At 36.6% G+C, this 14,762-nt stretch overlaps 2 protein-coding genes across 2 annotated transcripts in view; both read right to left on the bottom strand.

The window, feature by feature from the left end:
- LOC117554471 (interferon-induced protein 44-like) overlaps positions 1 to 5,072 on the bottom strand; it is a 33,626-nt gene extending 28,554 nt beyond the window's left edge. The window contains exon 1 of the mRNA XM_034228919.1: positions 5,017 to 5,072. The gene's annotated coding sequence lies outside the window, so the exon portion shown is untranslated. The remainder of the gene's footprint in view (positions 1 to 5,016) is intronic.
- Positions 5,073 to 7,460: 2,388 nt separating this feature from the next.
- Positions 7,461 to 11,876, bottom strand: LOC117554466 (interferon-induced protein 44-like). Its single transcript, XM_034228913.1, has 8 exons — positions 11,833 to 11,876; positions 10,858 to 10,896; positions 10,728 to 10,761; positions 9,778 to 9,972; positions 9,272 to 9,421; positions 8,901 to 9,099; positions 8,646 to 8,746; positions 7,461 to 8,505 (listed from the first exon to the last, which is right to left on the bottom strand). Exons 3-8 carry the CDS (start codon positions 10,746 to 10,748, stop codon positions 8,344 to 8,346), a joined length of 828 nt encoding a protein of 275 aa, XP_034084804.1. The 5' UTR covers positions 10,749 to 10,761; positions 10,858 to 10,896; positions 11,833 to 11,876; the 3' UTR covers positions 7,461 to 8,343.
- Positions 11,877 to 14,762: the final 2,886 nt, after the last annotated feature.

Genomic DNA, 14,762 nt, shown 5'->3' with positions numbered 1-14,762 from the left:
AATGCCACATTTGAAATTCATATATATTATAAGTTTAAAGTGTTTCTCAAACGGTTAAAAAATTACTAGTATAGAGTGTATCATAGATGTAGTGTATGTACGTAGGTACGTAGGTACGTACGTTTGTTTTACGTCTTATGTCATAAATGATCTGCGCGGTCAATTTGAGCGGTCAACTAAAAAAAATAAACAAAAGAACGGTCAACTGACAAGATGGATCGATGGCTAAAGACAGGGTCAGTTAAAAGAAAATTAAATGAAAAATCGGATGCAACAGTCAAGGTGCATCGTCCTGATGCAGGTGATTCAGCAGCAACAAGTGCTTTTATGTGCGTTACTGAGTCCCAGGAGAGTGGTTCATTGTCTAATAACCACCCGGCTGAAAGCTGTGAAACTCGGCTTGAATGCAGAAAGTCCAGCGCTAAAGTGAAGAGAAAATATCACAGCGACTACATCAAATGTGGCTTTTTTTGGAGTGGAGATGAAGAGGATCCCAATCCACAATGTGTTTTGTGCTACGAGTCGTTGGCGAACGAGGCTATGAAACCTGCCAAGCTCAAGCGACATTTTGAAAGTAAACACAAGGATTACATTGGGAAACATTTGGGAGTTTTTGAGAGAAAACTTGATGAATTTAAGAAACAAATGACGAAGTCGCCCTCACAGTTTTTTGTACCGGGGGAAAATGCGAAGGCTACAGAGGCATCATACAGGGTATCCCTTCTAATTGCAAAAGCAGGAAAACCTCATTCGATAGGTGAGAATTTAGTCAAACCAGCTGCCAAAGTTATGACTAACATATTGTTTGGGGAGACCGCAAGTGACGAAATTAACAGGGTCCCACTCTCTAATGACACTGTCCAGCAGCGAATAACAGCCATGGCTGAAGATGTGAAAAATCAGCTGATCACACGTTTACGCCAAAGCCAGTTTTTCACACTGCAGCTGGACGAGTCAACTGATATCGGGAACGAGGCAAATCTGCTGTGTTTTGTAAGGTATATTCATGCTGGCGGTGTGCAGGATGAATTTCTTTTTTGTCGTTCCCTGCCGACCAACACCACAGGGGAAGCCATTTTTGACTCGGTCAACAATTTCATGGTGCAGAATCATATCGACTGGACACGATGTGTTGGTATTTGCACAGATGGTGCGACTGCAATGACTGGAAAACATAAGGGACTGGCAGCGCGCATACGCGCAGTTGCACCTTGCGCCACAGCAACACACTGTTGCATTCACAGAGAACAGCTGGCTGTGAAGAAAATGCCACCATGCCTCAAATCAGTACTGGACCAGTCTGTGAAAATTGTGAATACAATAAAAACCAAAGCACTGAACACACGTCTTTTTAAAGCTCTGTGTGAAGAAATGGGAAGTGAACACACAAAACTGCTTTTTCATACTGAAGTTCGCTGGCTGTCGCGTGGGAAAGTTCTCACCCGTCTATTTGAACTGCGCGATGAGGTGATGTTATTCTTGCATCATACTGATGAACTGTATGACAGACTGCATGACTTCCAGTGGCTCTCACAATTGGCATACCTGGCCGATGTCTTTAGCGTTCTCAATGCTCTGAACTTAGCGCTGCAGGGGAAAGCTGTTACTGTTTTCAATGTGCAGGACAAAATTAAAGCTGCACGCCTCAAGATGGAATTGTGGTGTGTCCGTCTGGATCGCCAGGAGTTTGACTGTTTTCCGACGCTGGCGGATTTTCTCCTCGCTGCAGATGAAGAGCTGGACGGCGGCACAGTTGCAGCCTTCAAGGAACATCTGCAAGGCCTTCACTTTCAGCTGGGAAGATATTTCCCAGAACTAGATGCAGGCTTTGAGTGGATCAGGAATCCATTTGGGGACAAAACACACATTGAACATGTCAGTTCCAAGCTCCCACCGAGACAGGTTGACAGCCTTGTGGACATCGCATCTGATGGGCCACTGAGGACGACTTTCAGAGAGAAAAGCTTGACAGACTTTTGGGTCCACGTCCAGCCTGAGCACCCAGAGCTGGCTGACGCTGCTCTGAAACAGTTGATGCCGTTTCCAACCACCTACAACTGTGAAGCTGGTTTTTCTGCACTTGTTGGTCTGAAAACAAAGCAGCGTAACAGGATCAATGTGGACTGTGATATGAGACTCAAACTCTCCAGTTTGGATCCCGACATTGTTTCACTGATGTCTCAGCACAAGCAGCACCATTCCTCCCATTAGTTGGCAACAGAGACACGCAGTGTATGAGTGAGTAAACAATGCTATTTGTAAATGTAACAGTGTAAATAATTATCTTGTGTTTATTGTTAAATTCCTATTTAACTTGCGACTGCAACCATAGTTTTACTGTATTTTATTTTGAAAATCCGCAGCGGAAGTTTGTCGTACTAAATGCGGTGTATTTTGCATATCTCTCAGTAGCAAACGATCTTGCTGTCAGTAAATTGCGGCTCTGTTCGCACGGACATTAACTCCATAATAAATGTAGTCTACGTTTCATATGATGTGTCAAATCTATCAGCATTTACCGTTTAAATCGCATATGAACAAAATGCTTGTAGAATCTGTAGTTGTTTTGTATTGTCGATTTAATGTGTGAACGAGCGATAGAGAAGTTCACACAAAGTTGTCATTATTATGCTGTAATTTTTAATATACTGTTGGAGTGGTAAACAGGCTTATTATTTTATTTAGGATATTTGGGGAGTTAGGTGGTCCGCGAGTGTTTTATTATTGGCTAAGTGGTCCGCGGTCTGAAAAAGTTTGAGAAACACTAGTTTAGGACTACAGTCCCCGTAAGGTTACGCAGAGCGTCAAACAGCTGTGTGAAATGGAACGAAACCACGCCAGACTATCCAAAACTGGAATCGAACGCCCCCCCAGAACTACACAAACTGGCTATTGTGTTTCGTAAAATATTCTATGGGACGTCTCTACTGAACGTTTTCGTTTTTCCCACAATTAGAAGTTGCCAGTATTAAACACATTGGTGTTATCAAATGTAAAACATATAATTAATAAATGGGTGAAAATCGCTTGTGTCCATAATGCGCAGCATTAATACCCACATGACAGCTCATTGTTACTTTGTAATTCTACTACAATTCAGAGGTTAACCTGGTATTTTTACTCCACTGCATTTATTTGAGTTACTTTGCAGATTCTGATTAATTATGTGAAATATAAACAACCCTTAAATCAGACTTTAGTTACACCTGAGTACAATTCAGGTAAGGTGATTGTCAAGTGCCAACAATCAGGAGAGATATTTGATAGGTGGTGCTTGAGAAGACTAAACATGTATCTGCAATTGACATGAATGGAAACGAGTAATAAAGTATATTCATTACTCGTTATTCTCTACTAATAGTTAATTAAAGACTGTATATTATGTCATATTCTGCACATTTCTTATTCTATCTACATACATAAGAGTATAATTCATATGTATAATATCAGTTAAAATAAGTGCTTCAACATAGTTAACATTGCAGGAAAGCAATATATTAGACGTTAAGTACTTTGTCAGGCTTAATATTTATCTGTAGATAGATACCCCCAAAGTTTTTTTCTTATTTAAAAGAAGACCTTAATCTGTTATTTAATGTTTAAATAAAAGTTAATTCATTTTTCTGTTTTGCACCTCCTCCTATTAATATCTTTGTACATTCTGGACTAAACTGTTTTATTGTAGAGATCACTTATAGTATCTTCTTGATTTTTTATATTCTATATTTATACTTTCCCCCTATGAAAGTATGTACTCTTAATATTTTTTTAATCAAATAAAACACAATAATTCAATAACGTGCTTTAACCACTAGGAGGTGCACACAAGGTACACACAGCCATAATAACTTTGTATTATTAGTGTAGGACACTTGTGTTTTCGTACAACATCTGAAGATGTGTGGTTTTATGCATGCTTTCACATAATTTTACAGCATATTGCTATACTATTTCATAATCTGTGAATTAGATCAAATGTAAAAGTCAGCCGAATTAGTGTTGATACTGCAAGGAGACGTATTGTGTGAAGAGAAATTGAAGATGTTGTTTAATTGTTGAATATATTTATGATCCACGTCAAGTATTCCGTTTCGGCGGAATTTTCTCAGTTTTTCCAAAGGTCTTCTCATCAGGGCTCTATAAATAAAGAACTACGGCAGATCTGTAATATACAATGCAGCCGAACCGTGTATTACAATGCCGTTATGTGATGACTTTCAAAGAGAAAAGCAAGAGTGCTCGGAATTAAGTATTATTTTATTCTTTTAAAATGTTTTCCGGATTTCATATCATATAAACACCAAATCCCAGCATGCATTGCGGCTAAAAACATCCAATAAGCGAGCTTAAAACCATAGCTGAGGATCTTGGGTAATCGCTCGAAATGCCTACGTCTGTTTCCGGTTATTTTTATTTTGAAATTCAGTTCCTGACGGAAGCCAATAAAGCCCGAGATTATGGAATTAAACCAATAAATAAAAGCAAGGATAATTGTGTGTTATTGTTGAGTAAATAACAGTGTGTTATTTTGAAAAGAATAGAAGGAAAAAAAGATTTAAAAAATACAGATTTCAGTATCCTGAGGCTCTGAGCCCCATTTATTTTCCTCACAGACTGCAACAAAAGTCCGAAATTATACGATTTCAAATAAAAGCAATAACTGTGGCTTGATATTGAGTAAGAACATGTTTTTATGAACCACACAGCTTCCGGTCTTCCTCGACCCTACCGGAGAAAAATACGTGCTGCAGGCAGTAGAAATACATTGCTTTTAAAATCGTGCTGTGCAACACGAAAAAAAGGGGCAAATCGTGTTGGTGAACACGAATCAATAGGTTAAAAATCGTGTTGGTGAAAACTAAATGCCGTGAGACTGGGTTGGTTGGAGGAGGGGCTCTGTAAGGAAGTGGCAGATTTGTTTCGGTTGTGTATTTTCAAATTTCTAGCGCACTCGAGCTGGTTTCTCCAAAATTACCTACCCTACCTTTAAGCAATGTTTAGAAATATGTTACTCACCTTTTGGAGTAGGTGGAGGTAGGTGGGAGTAGGTGGTAAGTGAAGTGCGAGGTGTAGGAGAATCATTGAGAGATTTGACAATCTTCCAAAGTCTGCACAGGAAAACCTTTCATCATTTATTAATATATTAAAGTCTGTTGAATTGTTACTTCAGAAAATATACAACAAATAAAGTTCATTCAATTTGAACAGTACAAAGGTAAAATAACCAACAACTGTAAAAAGAAAATTACTTTCACTTGATCAAAAGTTAAATTGTCCCGCTCATCAAATCCACACATGACTTGCTTATGAATTTACACTATATACTTGTATACCTCTATTAGGCAATGTTTGAAACATTTTTTAGTTACTTACCCATTTTAGAAGTCAGCAGGTGAGGTGAGGGGGAATTCGATTGGTCGTTTTCTATGGCTTTAACAACAAATTGTTGTAAAAACAACAATATCAATACAACATTTGAGATAAAATATTTCACAACATTCATCATGTATAGTAAAGTATTATTATTATAATTATGTATAATATTGTAAATCCCTTTGTTTTGCAACTTCTCATACTGACTCAAATGTGCTGCAGGAAAATCTTAAAGTCTGTTTAATTGTTACTTCAGAAAATATATAACGAATAAAGTTTGTTGAAGTTAAAAAGTACAAATGTAAAATCACAAAAAACTGTAAAAAATAAATAAATCAAATCAAATATAACTTTATTCACTCCCTATCCAGATAATTATATATTTCACAGTACCTTTCATTTACTCTTACTCACTACAAACAAGCAGCGTTTTGGAAAATGTGGTTTTTGTGCAGGTTATAAAGAGATTAAATCAAACGAAATAAACACCCAGAGCTAGAAAAATATAGGTTTATATATATTTCCTTTTTTTCTAAGTGCTGCTCTACAAAACATTAAAGGTTTGAGATAAAAACTAATGTTAACATACATACAGTAATTATCTCTATAACTGTGCTACACAAGAAGGATAACTATAATCAAAATGATGAAAGCATAACAAGAATTGGGAAGTGATAGAAATCCTCACCTTCAGGTACTGTATGTGTCTCTCACCCAAGTGCCTCTCAACTCGAAAGGAAAGTCTCTTTTATATGATAACAGCTGCTCACTTTCACTTTCATGTTCAGTTATAGCACACCGTGACTTAAAGGAATTGCCTTTATCGATGTACAACTTAATGTTTACTGACCTCATAAAGTAAAGTTGATTTCTCTTTATTCATTCACAAATGACAATAGTACACTTAGTCACAACTGAATGACTGAATGCATTTAGTCTGTGTCAGATCCAACAGTAGACCTCTTCACCCATTTTTTAAAAATTGAATCTGAATGTGACTTTAGAACTTAAACACACTTTCTCATGAGTTTACCCAAATACTATTGAAATACAAAAACATGGTTTGAATGTGAAGTGTGTCCAGTATAGCTGTTATATTCTGGTTTGGTGGTATCTACAGTTTCCTTTAGATCACATGATTTAAAAGAATCAGGGGAGAAGGGAGGGGCGGGCTTGCAGGGCTGCAGCTACGGATGTTTTCTCAACAGCCCGGTTCTATTTTTGGCATTGCACTCTGTCATTCTGTGTTATGTGCTGTAGTATTACTCTTAACCTCGAGAGGCAGCAGCATTATGGAAAAAATACAAATAATGTATATGTAGCAATACATCTCAAATGTAATTAGAATGTTTTTTATTAAGATAAGTAACTGTTTGAAATTGAATTTAAGAAATATTACAGACTAAACATCATTTATGGAATGTATCTTGTCAATGAAGTTTATTTTAGGAGGAAACGTGTGAGTGGAGAGTCAAGATATGTTATTGCCACAGTATATCATGGTATTGGCAGGGGAGTTGTGTTGAAGCTGAGCTGGTGCTTTCAGTAAAGATACTGCTGTTAAATGTGAAATGAAACGATAAAAGCTTTGGATAAAAGCATCAGCTAAATTAAATTAAATGTAATCTCATATCCCAATAGTGTGATATGGCATCAGTGTTATTGTGGCTGCATTACAGTAGGTGATGTCATTTTCTGAGTTGTTGTATAATATCTTTCTCCAAATTGCTTATTCTAAATCTACTTAAAGAAAATGTATGAAATTGGAATGAATGAATGAGTTTGTAGCATTTATGATTAGAGGGACATTTCTAAAGACATTTAAGTAGAGGCATTGTTACTGAGTGAAATGTCAAGTTTGCTGTTGTTAAACCATACGGTACAATTATTCATTTTGGGTCATAGCATTAGAAGCAAAACAGCAGAGACCACCCAAAAATGATTTGCTGCGTGTCAACAACCCAAATAAATGTGCTGCCTTGACTATCCTATACATTCATATAAAGTTTGAATATATATGTTTCAACCTTACTTTTTCAGCAATGAGGATTTACACCAAATGACTACAGTACACACTAAGTCACAAATGAATGTGTGAATGCATTTATTGTTCAAAATATTATTGGTGAGAATCAAAGGATTGTAGATCAACAGCTTCATCTTCATCTTTACAGAAATCAAAGCATTCAAATGTAACCATCCTAGAATAGGCACACTGTGTAAAACAGGCACTGATTATCATGACTTTGCACCCTCTCAATGTAACAACAAAATATGGACTCACCAAATATTTTAAACAATTAATGTACATCATTGTTGAACCATTTAATGCAAGCAAAAATAAGAAACACCATGTATTGTTTTTGAGTGTAATCACATGCATGTTTTAAAACCTGACGAGGGTTTTCTTAGAGACAAGTGAAGCTGCTTTGATCTGAATGAGCTGCAAATCACAGAACTGCTCTGATCTGTTGTCTTGATTGAAACAATTATGTTTATTATGTCATTTAAAAATGTCATAATATTAAAGTTATCAATATTTGATGAATATGATCTGGTTATATTAAAAAACGTATCATTATATGCAAAACACTTTTGAATCAATGACAGGTACAGCATATGTTATCATTATTCTGAACACATTTGACCAAATCTCATCTTCGACCTACGAATATTCAGATTTTTGATTACCTGGAGACGGCAATATAAATTACCACCTGAATCAAAAAAGCATATAACTAACAATATCATAATGCAACGAAAACATCAAATATAGGAAAAATAAAGCCTTTTCATACTTTACTCATTAAGGTAGAGACACCATCATTTATATTATAGATATTATGCATTACAGGCTGCAAACAAAAAACTAAAAGCCATTTTGCCCACTTCATGTAATTATCATAATTGTTAACATGACCTTTTTACATGTTGTTATAAAAAGAAGACCTGCCTCAGCAGAATGTAGTTTTACAGGTCGTTGACAAAGTCTTCTCCAGATTCAATCATCCCTGTCAGTGCGCTCAGTATCAGTGTATCTGTGTCATCATGTATGTTGATCTCTGAGTGGTAGTTCTTCACAGGAAAGATGCAGTTTTGTGGAAATCCCATCCTTCCACTCACCTCCTCAATCTACATTTAAGAATATGCTATTTAAGAAATGAAAGTGCTGATCCAAGGAGATTTTGATGTTACAATATACAGTGTAAAACAAAATGATATTCCAACTTGAATTACAGTTGCCTAAAACTAAATTACCAATAGAAATGTACCTTTTTCTTCAGGTACTTGCTCTTATACACGTTCCTTATATCCTTGTTGACCTCTGGACAGGTTTCATCAATTCTGGTGAGAATAGCAAATTCAGGAATCCCTGCCAATACAGAGCAAAATCAGATTCAGTTAAAATAAAGTTGGTCAGGTATTTTACTGTGTTATTATATTTTATTAGAATTATGATACATTAAATATACTTTTAAAATACAATGTATATAATTGTATTTGTTCATTTATTATCCAACCCTTACCCATATCACTGGTTGCAAGTCTGACTTCCCTCAACTGTTTCTCGAAATCCTCAGTCAGTAACTGTGATGGGTTATCATCATTCTGCAATCCTGCTATGTTGCCAGGGATGACGCAAACCAGAACATGAACTCTGTCATTTAGAGAGGGGTCTCTGTTGTAGTGTTGGTCATCCACAGAGATGGGAGAGATAGGATTGAACTGGAAAACAATGTTAAATAAAAAATAATAAAAAAATAATTTGCATGCACAAATACAATAATTTCGAATGGAGTCTCGTTAGTTTTCCATATTTCGTATTTCATACATCCCATCCATAATATTGATAGTAGAAAATGACCACAATGTGGGATTGTGTTGTACCAAGTTGTACCTGGTAACCATTCTTCACGTGTCCCTTCATGGCCAGTTTGACGTCTTCAACACAAACTCCTTTTCCTGCATCCCTCTCAAGGCCCATGATGTCATTGAAGACAAAAGGGTAATGTGTCCCTGGTACTTTTTGGATTTTGTACTCTCTGTACTGTAAGACAAAAAAAATGCCGTTATGGTTGCCCTAACGTTTATAACATAACATAATTTCACAAAACAGAACATATTTAAAAGAAAAAACACAAATCAACATAAAAAAAACAAAAACTTAAAATCTTTGGGGGGGGGGGCCAGATTATCCGGTTTATTTGAGAATCAGCCTCTTGATAGGGGGGAGATAAAAAGAAGACATGTGTTAACAAACCACAAGCCAGATTCAAACTCTCATCAGCAGGGACTGAGCCTCAGAACATGGGGCACCAGCTCTAACCACTGAGCCAGAGAAAAATATGTTCTCTGTTTTTTAATTGTTGTTGTGTCTTGTGAAATGCTTTCAGGGATTCTTACTTTTGTGGTGAAGCTCCCGCGGAAGAGTGAATCTGCAGCAGCTCGATGAGTTATTTTGCCTCGTAAAACACTGTCCACAGAGTTGATGAAGCTGGACTTGCCAGCACCAGCAGGTCCATAAAGCATTAATCTGAGCTGGACATCCTTTTTAAAAGGCTGGTAATCGTTCACAATCTGTAAATCTCTCACTTGTTTCTGTTCAATGGAAAAACAATAGACTTTAGTTTAGATTCATAATGGTGTCACTGAGACCCAAGAGAAGAAACCATACAGCAAGGCCGTAAAATCACATGCGACCCCAAACACATCCTGTATAGAGAGTTTGAGTTGCTGCCCTCGCGAGGGCAGAAGGTACAGATTACCAAACTGTAAATTGAACAGGTATAAGTTTTCCTTTGTTCTGCTGTCAATCAAGCTGCTGAACAGTCAGAAACAATTGTGATTATGCTGTTAGGAGTTGTTGGGAGGTGCAATGTTTACAGTGTAGTTTGTGCAATCGAGAAGATTAAATAGGGGAAGTGCATCATGTGTAAATAGGTATGGAGACAATAGGGAAAAGTGCAATATTGATTTGTGTATGAATACAATAGGGAAAAGTACAATTTGATTATGTATGTGCAATAGGGAAAGTGCTGTACCTGTATGTTTATTGTTTGTTTGTTTGCCATGTGATATGTAATCTCTGTTCTGTATATATGACTGATTGACCTGAATGTTTTATGTGTATTATCTCGATGCCCAAGACAAATTTCTCCTAAGGGAGACAATAAAGCTCTATCTTATCTTATCATGTTTCTAAGAAGTGACAATACTGTACATAGAAAATATTACATAACAAAGGTCAGTCTCAACAAAGGAGTGTGCAGGTTCATTGTTGTGCTTTTTAAAAGTGTTATTTGAATAAAAGCTACTAAACACCAGAGACACCACACACTGAAAAATGAACTCACCCCCAAGGAACGTTCCTCCATTCTTGAGGCAGAACTAAAAAGTAAAGTGAACATTTGTAGTAAAACATTATTCCCATTTTGATTGATTTAATCTATTACGCAATGTTTAGAAAAATGTTGAGTTACTTACCTTTTGGTGGGGGGGTACTAGATTGGAAGATTCCCATGGCTTCAACAAACAATTGTTGTAAAAACATTATCAATACAACATTTGAGATCAAATATTTCACAACATTCATCATGTATAGCAAAGTATTGTTATAAATATGTAAAATATTGTAAATCCCTTTGTTTTGCAGCTTCTCATACTGATTCAAATGTGCTGCACAGGAACACTTTTATAATTTATTAATATCTTAAAGTCGGTTGAATTGTTACTGCAGAAAATATACAAACATTTAAGTTTCTTCAATGTTTATGAGTTTACAGCATATACTTGATAAGGGTACTACTGCCATAGGGGCAGTTTAGTGTTATCTTAAACCCTTTTAAGACTATGTAGTTTTAAAGTAGACTTTAAATATGAAGTTTATCTACAATTTTAGTGAAACTTTGTAAGTCTCTTAATGTTTACTGCACCTTACATTGAAGGTCAAATGAATTATTGACCTAATCCCCTTTCTTTTAAGAATAAAGGTGAGTATTAATGCTGTTCTCTTTGAGTGCAGTCTGGGAAAAAGACCCTAAATAACATGATGTGTTCTATCCCTTATGATCAGGTTATTTTTCAAACCAAGACCCGAACATCTAAGTGAATCACTAAGCAGCAATCTCTGGTAAAATTACTAATTTTGTATTTATCCAAAGAATGATATATTTCACAATATCTTTCATTTAATCTCACTCACTACAAACAAGCAGCGCTTTGGTAAATTCAGTTTTTGTACAGGTTATAAAGAGATTAAATCAAACCAAATAAATGAACTGAGCTAGCAAAAAAATAATATATAAGTGCAGCTCTATAAAGCATTAAAGGTTTGAAATAAAATAATGTTAACATACATACAGTAACTATTTCTATAACTGTACTGCACTCAAAGGGTTGCTATAATCAAATGATTATAGCAAGAATATACTGAATTGGGAAATAATAGAAAATCCTCACCTTCAGTTATGTACCTCTCGCCCAAGTGCCTCTAAACTCAACAGGTAAAGTCTGTTTTATATGATAACAGTTGCTCACTTTCACTTTCTTTCCTGGTTATAGCACACATGTGACTTAAAAGGAATTGCCATTATTAACAATTTTATATTTACTGACCTCCTGAGGTAAAGTTGATTTATCTTTAGTGATTCACAAATGACTATATTACAGTTGTGTTTGTTTATATAGGTTTCCTTTTCACTACTTTGGCAATATCATTTGACCACAGTTTCTTGGAGGAAATAAAAAGCAGTGAAAAGTTGTTCATAATCACAAGTTGACGTTCCTAAGCTTGTGAATGTAGAGACATAGTTACCTTAACTTGTCAGTTGTTGCTTAGTGTTATTTACATTGTAGTGTTTTTTGTGAGGACCTACAGCTATAAATGTTTTAACATCCTTTCGTTTTTTTTTTCTTTTGTTTTGAATTTTTTTTAATCTGATGCAGGTTGGGTGTGTCACACGTTGAATGGAAATGAACACTTCCTTTTACATTATTACATTGCATTTAGCTGACGCTTTTGTCCAAAGCGACTTACAATAAGTACATTCGACCAGGAAGACACAACCTTGAAGAAAACAGAATCATATAAGTATATCAGGTTTCATAGAGCCAAACATTTCAAGTGCTACTCAACTGGCTTTAGGTAATCCAGTCCTTTATTGGTATAAAAGTGCTTCGTTAATCGTTCTAACGCTCGAAGTGGAGTCGAAAGAGATGAGTTTTCAGTTTGCGCCGGAAGATGTGCAAGCTATCTGCCGTCCTGATGTCAATGGGGAGCTCATTCCACCATCTTGGAGCCAGGATAGCAAACCCACGTGTTTTCGCCGATGGGAACTTGGGTCCCCCTCGCAGCGAGGGCGCAACGAGTCGTTTGGCTGATGCAGAGCGTAGTGCACGCGCTGGGGTGTACGGTTTAACCATGTCCTGGATGTAGGAAGGGCCAGATCCATTCGCAGCATGGTAAGCAAGTACCAGTGTCTTGAAGTGGATTCTAGCAGTTACCGGAAGCCAGTGAAGGGAGCGGAGGAGCGGAGTGGTGTGGGAGAATTTAGGAAGGTTGAAAACCAGACGAGCCGCTGCATTCTGGATGAGCTGCACTTCCTGTTGAAAAGAAGCTGGAAAAACCCTCCAGATTGCCCCAGTTCAAAAGTTTTAGCAGTTTTGGATTAGCAATGGATCCAAAATAATTCAATATAGATGCTGAGGTGAGTATTTTCGGGCAGATAGCAATTTTTGTTTCTCGGAGAGCAGAGTGGCAGTACCTGCTGCAGTACTATGAAGCTCAATATCCATCTGAACTCTGCTGTTGCATATTCTCTCTATTGCCTAGCACAGCCCCACCCAATGACTTATCAAAACATGTCACCAGTTTTCCTGCAGATAGATAGAGGGTCAAGTGATTGCATGTCGGACCCCTGTATACTCTGACCCTTTATGGAGCTTCGATCTGCATCCTTATCGACACACAACTCAAATTGCACTCAAAATGCGCTCTCTGGTGGACAGATGTGAAATTACGTACTTGAAAGTAATTTCAATATTTTTGCGATTTATTGTGTTTCTACCTGAACCATGTAGTAACATGTTAAATATAAATCTCGTCCAACATTGAATAGGAAAATATGTTTTAATCAGTGACTGTTACAGCATCTGTAATCACAAGTCTAAACGTTAAGTTTTACTTTAGAAACTAATTATGTCTTTTGACCTGCTAATGTTCAGATTATTGATTAGCTGCAGATGGCAAGATAAAATAACACTTGAATCAAAAAAGCAAAACTAACAATATTACAATGCAACAATAAAGCATTTTCATATTTACTCATTAGAGATACCATCATTTATAGTATAGAGATATGGTGCATTACAGGCTGCAAATGAAAACCTAAAAGCTACATTGCCCACTTTATGTAATTATCATTCTTGTTCCCTTTTTTACATGTTGTTATAAAAACAAGTTCTGCCTCAGCAGAATGTAGTTTTACAGGTCATTGTTATCTTTGTCGTTGACAAAGTCTTCTCCAGATGCAATCATCCGTCTCAGTGCGCTCAGTATCAGTGTATCAGTGTCATCTTTTGTCTCGTACTCTGAGTGTTAGTTCTTCACAGGAAAGATGCAGCTTGGTGGGAAACCCAGCAAGCCACTCCCCTCCTCAATCTACATTTAAGAATTTGACATTTAAGAAATGAAAGTGCTGATCCAAGGAGATTTTGCTACAATATTACAATGTAAAACAACATGATTTTCCAAAATGAATTACATCTCTCTACAAACTGAATTACAGATATACACTTACCTTGTTCTTCATACTTGCTCTTATACACGTTCCTTATATCCCTGCCAACCTCTGGACAGGCTTCATCAATTTTGGTGAGAATAGCAATTTCAGGAATCTGCCAAGAAAAAGCAGAATCAAAATCAGTTAAAATAATATTGGACAGGTTATTTAAATATTATATATCATAATATATATTATTTCAAAGTATAATAAATCATTTATAATTGTATGTACTATTGTAAAAGCCTAACCCTTACCCATGTCCCTGGCTGCAAATCTGACTTCCCTCAACTTTTTCACAGAATCATCCTGCAATCCTGCTATGTTGCCAGGGATGATACACACCAGAACATGAACTCTGTCATTTAGAGAGGGGTCTCTGTTGTAGTCTTGGTTATTGTTACGTCCCACTCTAGGGGTAGAGGGAAACAACACACACCAGTTGGAATTGGTATAACTATAAGGGAGTTTATTTACAACAAAAGAACAAAATGGCAGACAAACAGCCAGGAGCAAACAAGGCCGACAGGGCGCCAAATTAAATGGATAGCCAACCAAAAGGAGGACTCTAAAAGGGAGCCTAATTAACTACAAAGAAATATACATAAT

This window comes from Gymnodraco acuticeps, unplaced genomic scaffold, assembly GCF_902827175.1.
Source record: "Gymnodraco acuticeps unplaced genomic scaffold, fGymAcu1.1, whole genome shotgun sequence".
NCBI classification, from domain to species: domain Eukaryota; kingdom Metazoa; phylum Chordata; class Actinopteri; order Perciformes; family Bathydraconidae; genus Gymnodraco; species Gymnodraco acuticeps.
The sequence above is the reverse complement of the archived record's forward strand: the minus strand, read 5'-3'. Positions and strand labels throughout refer to the sequence as shown.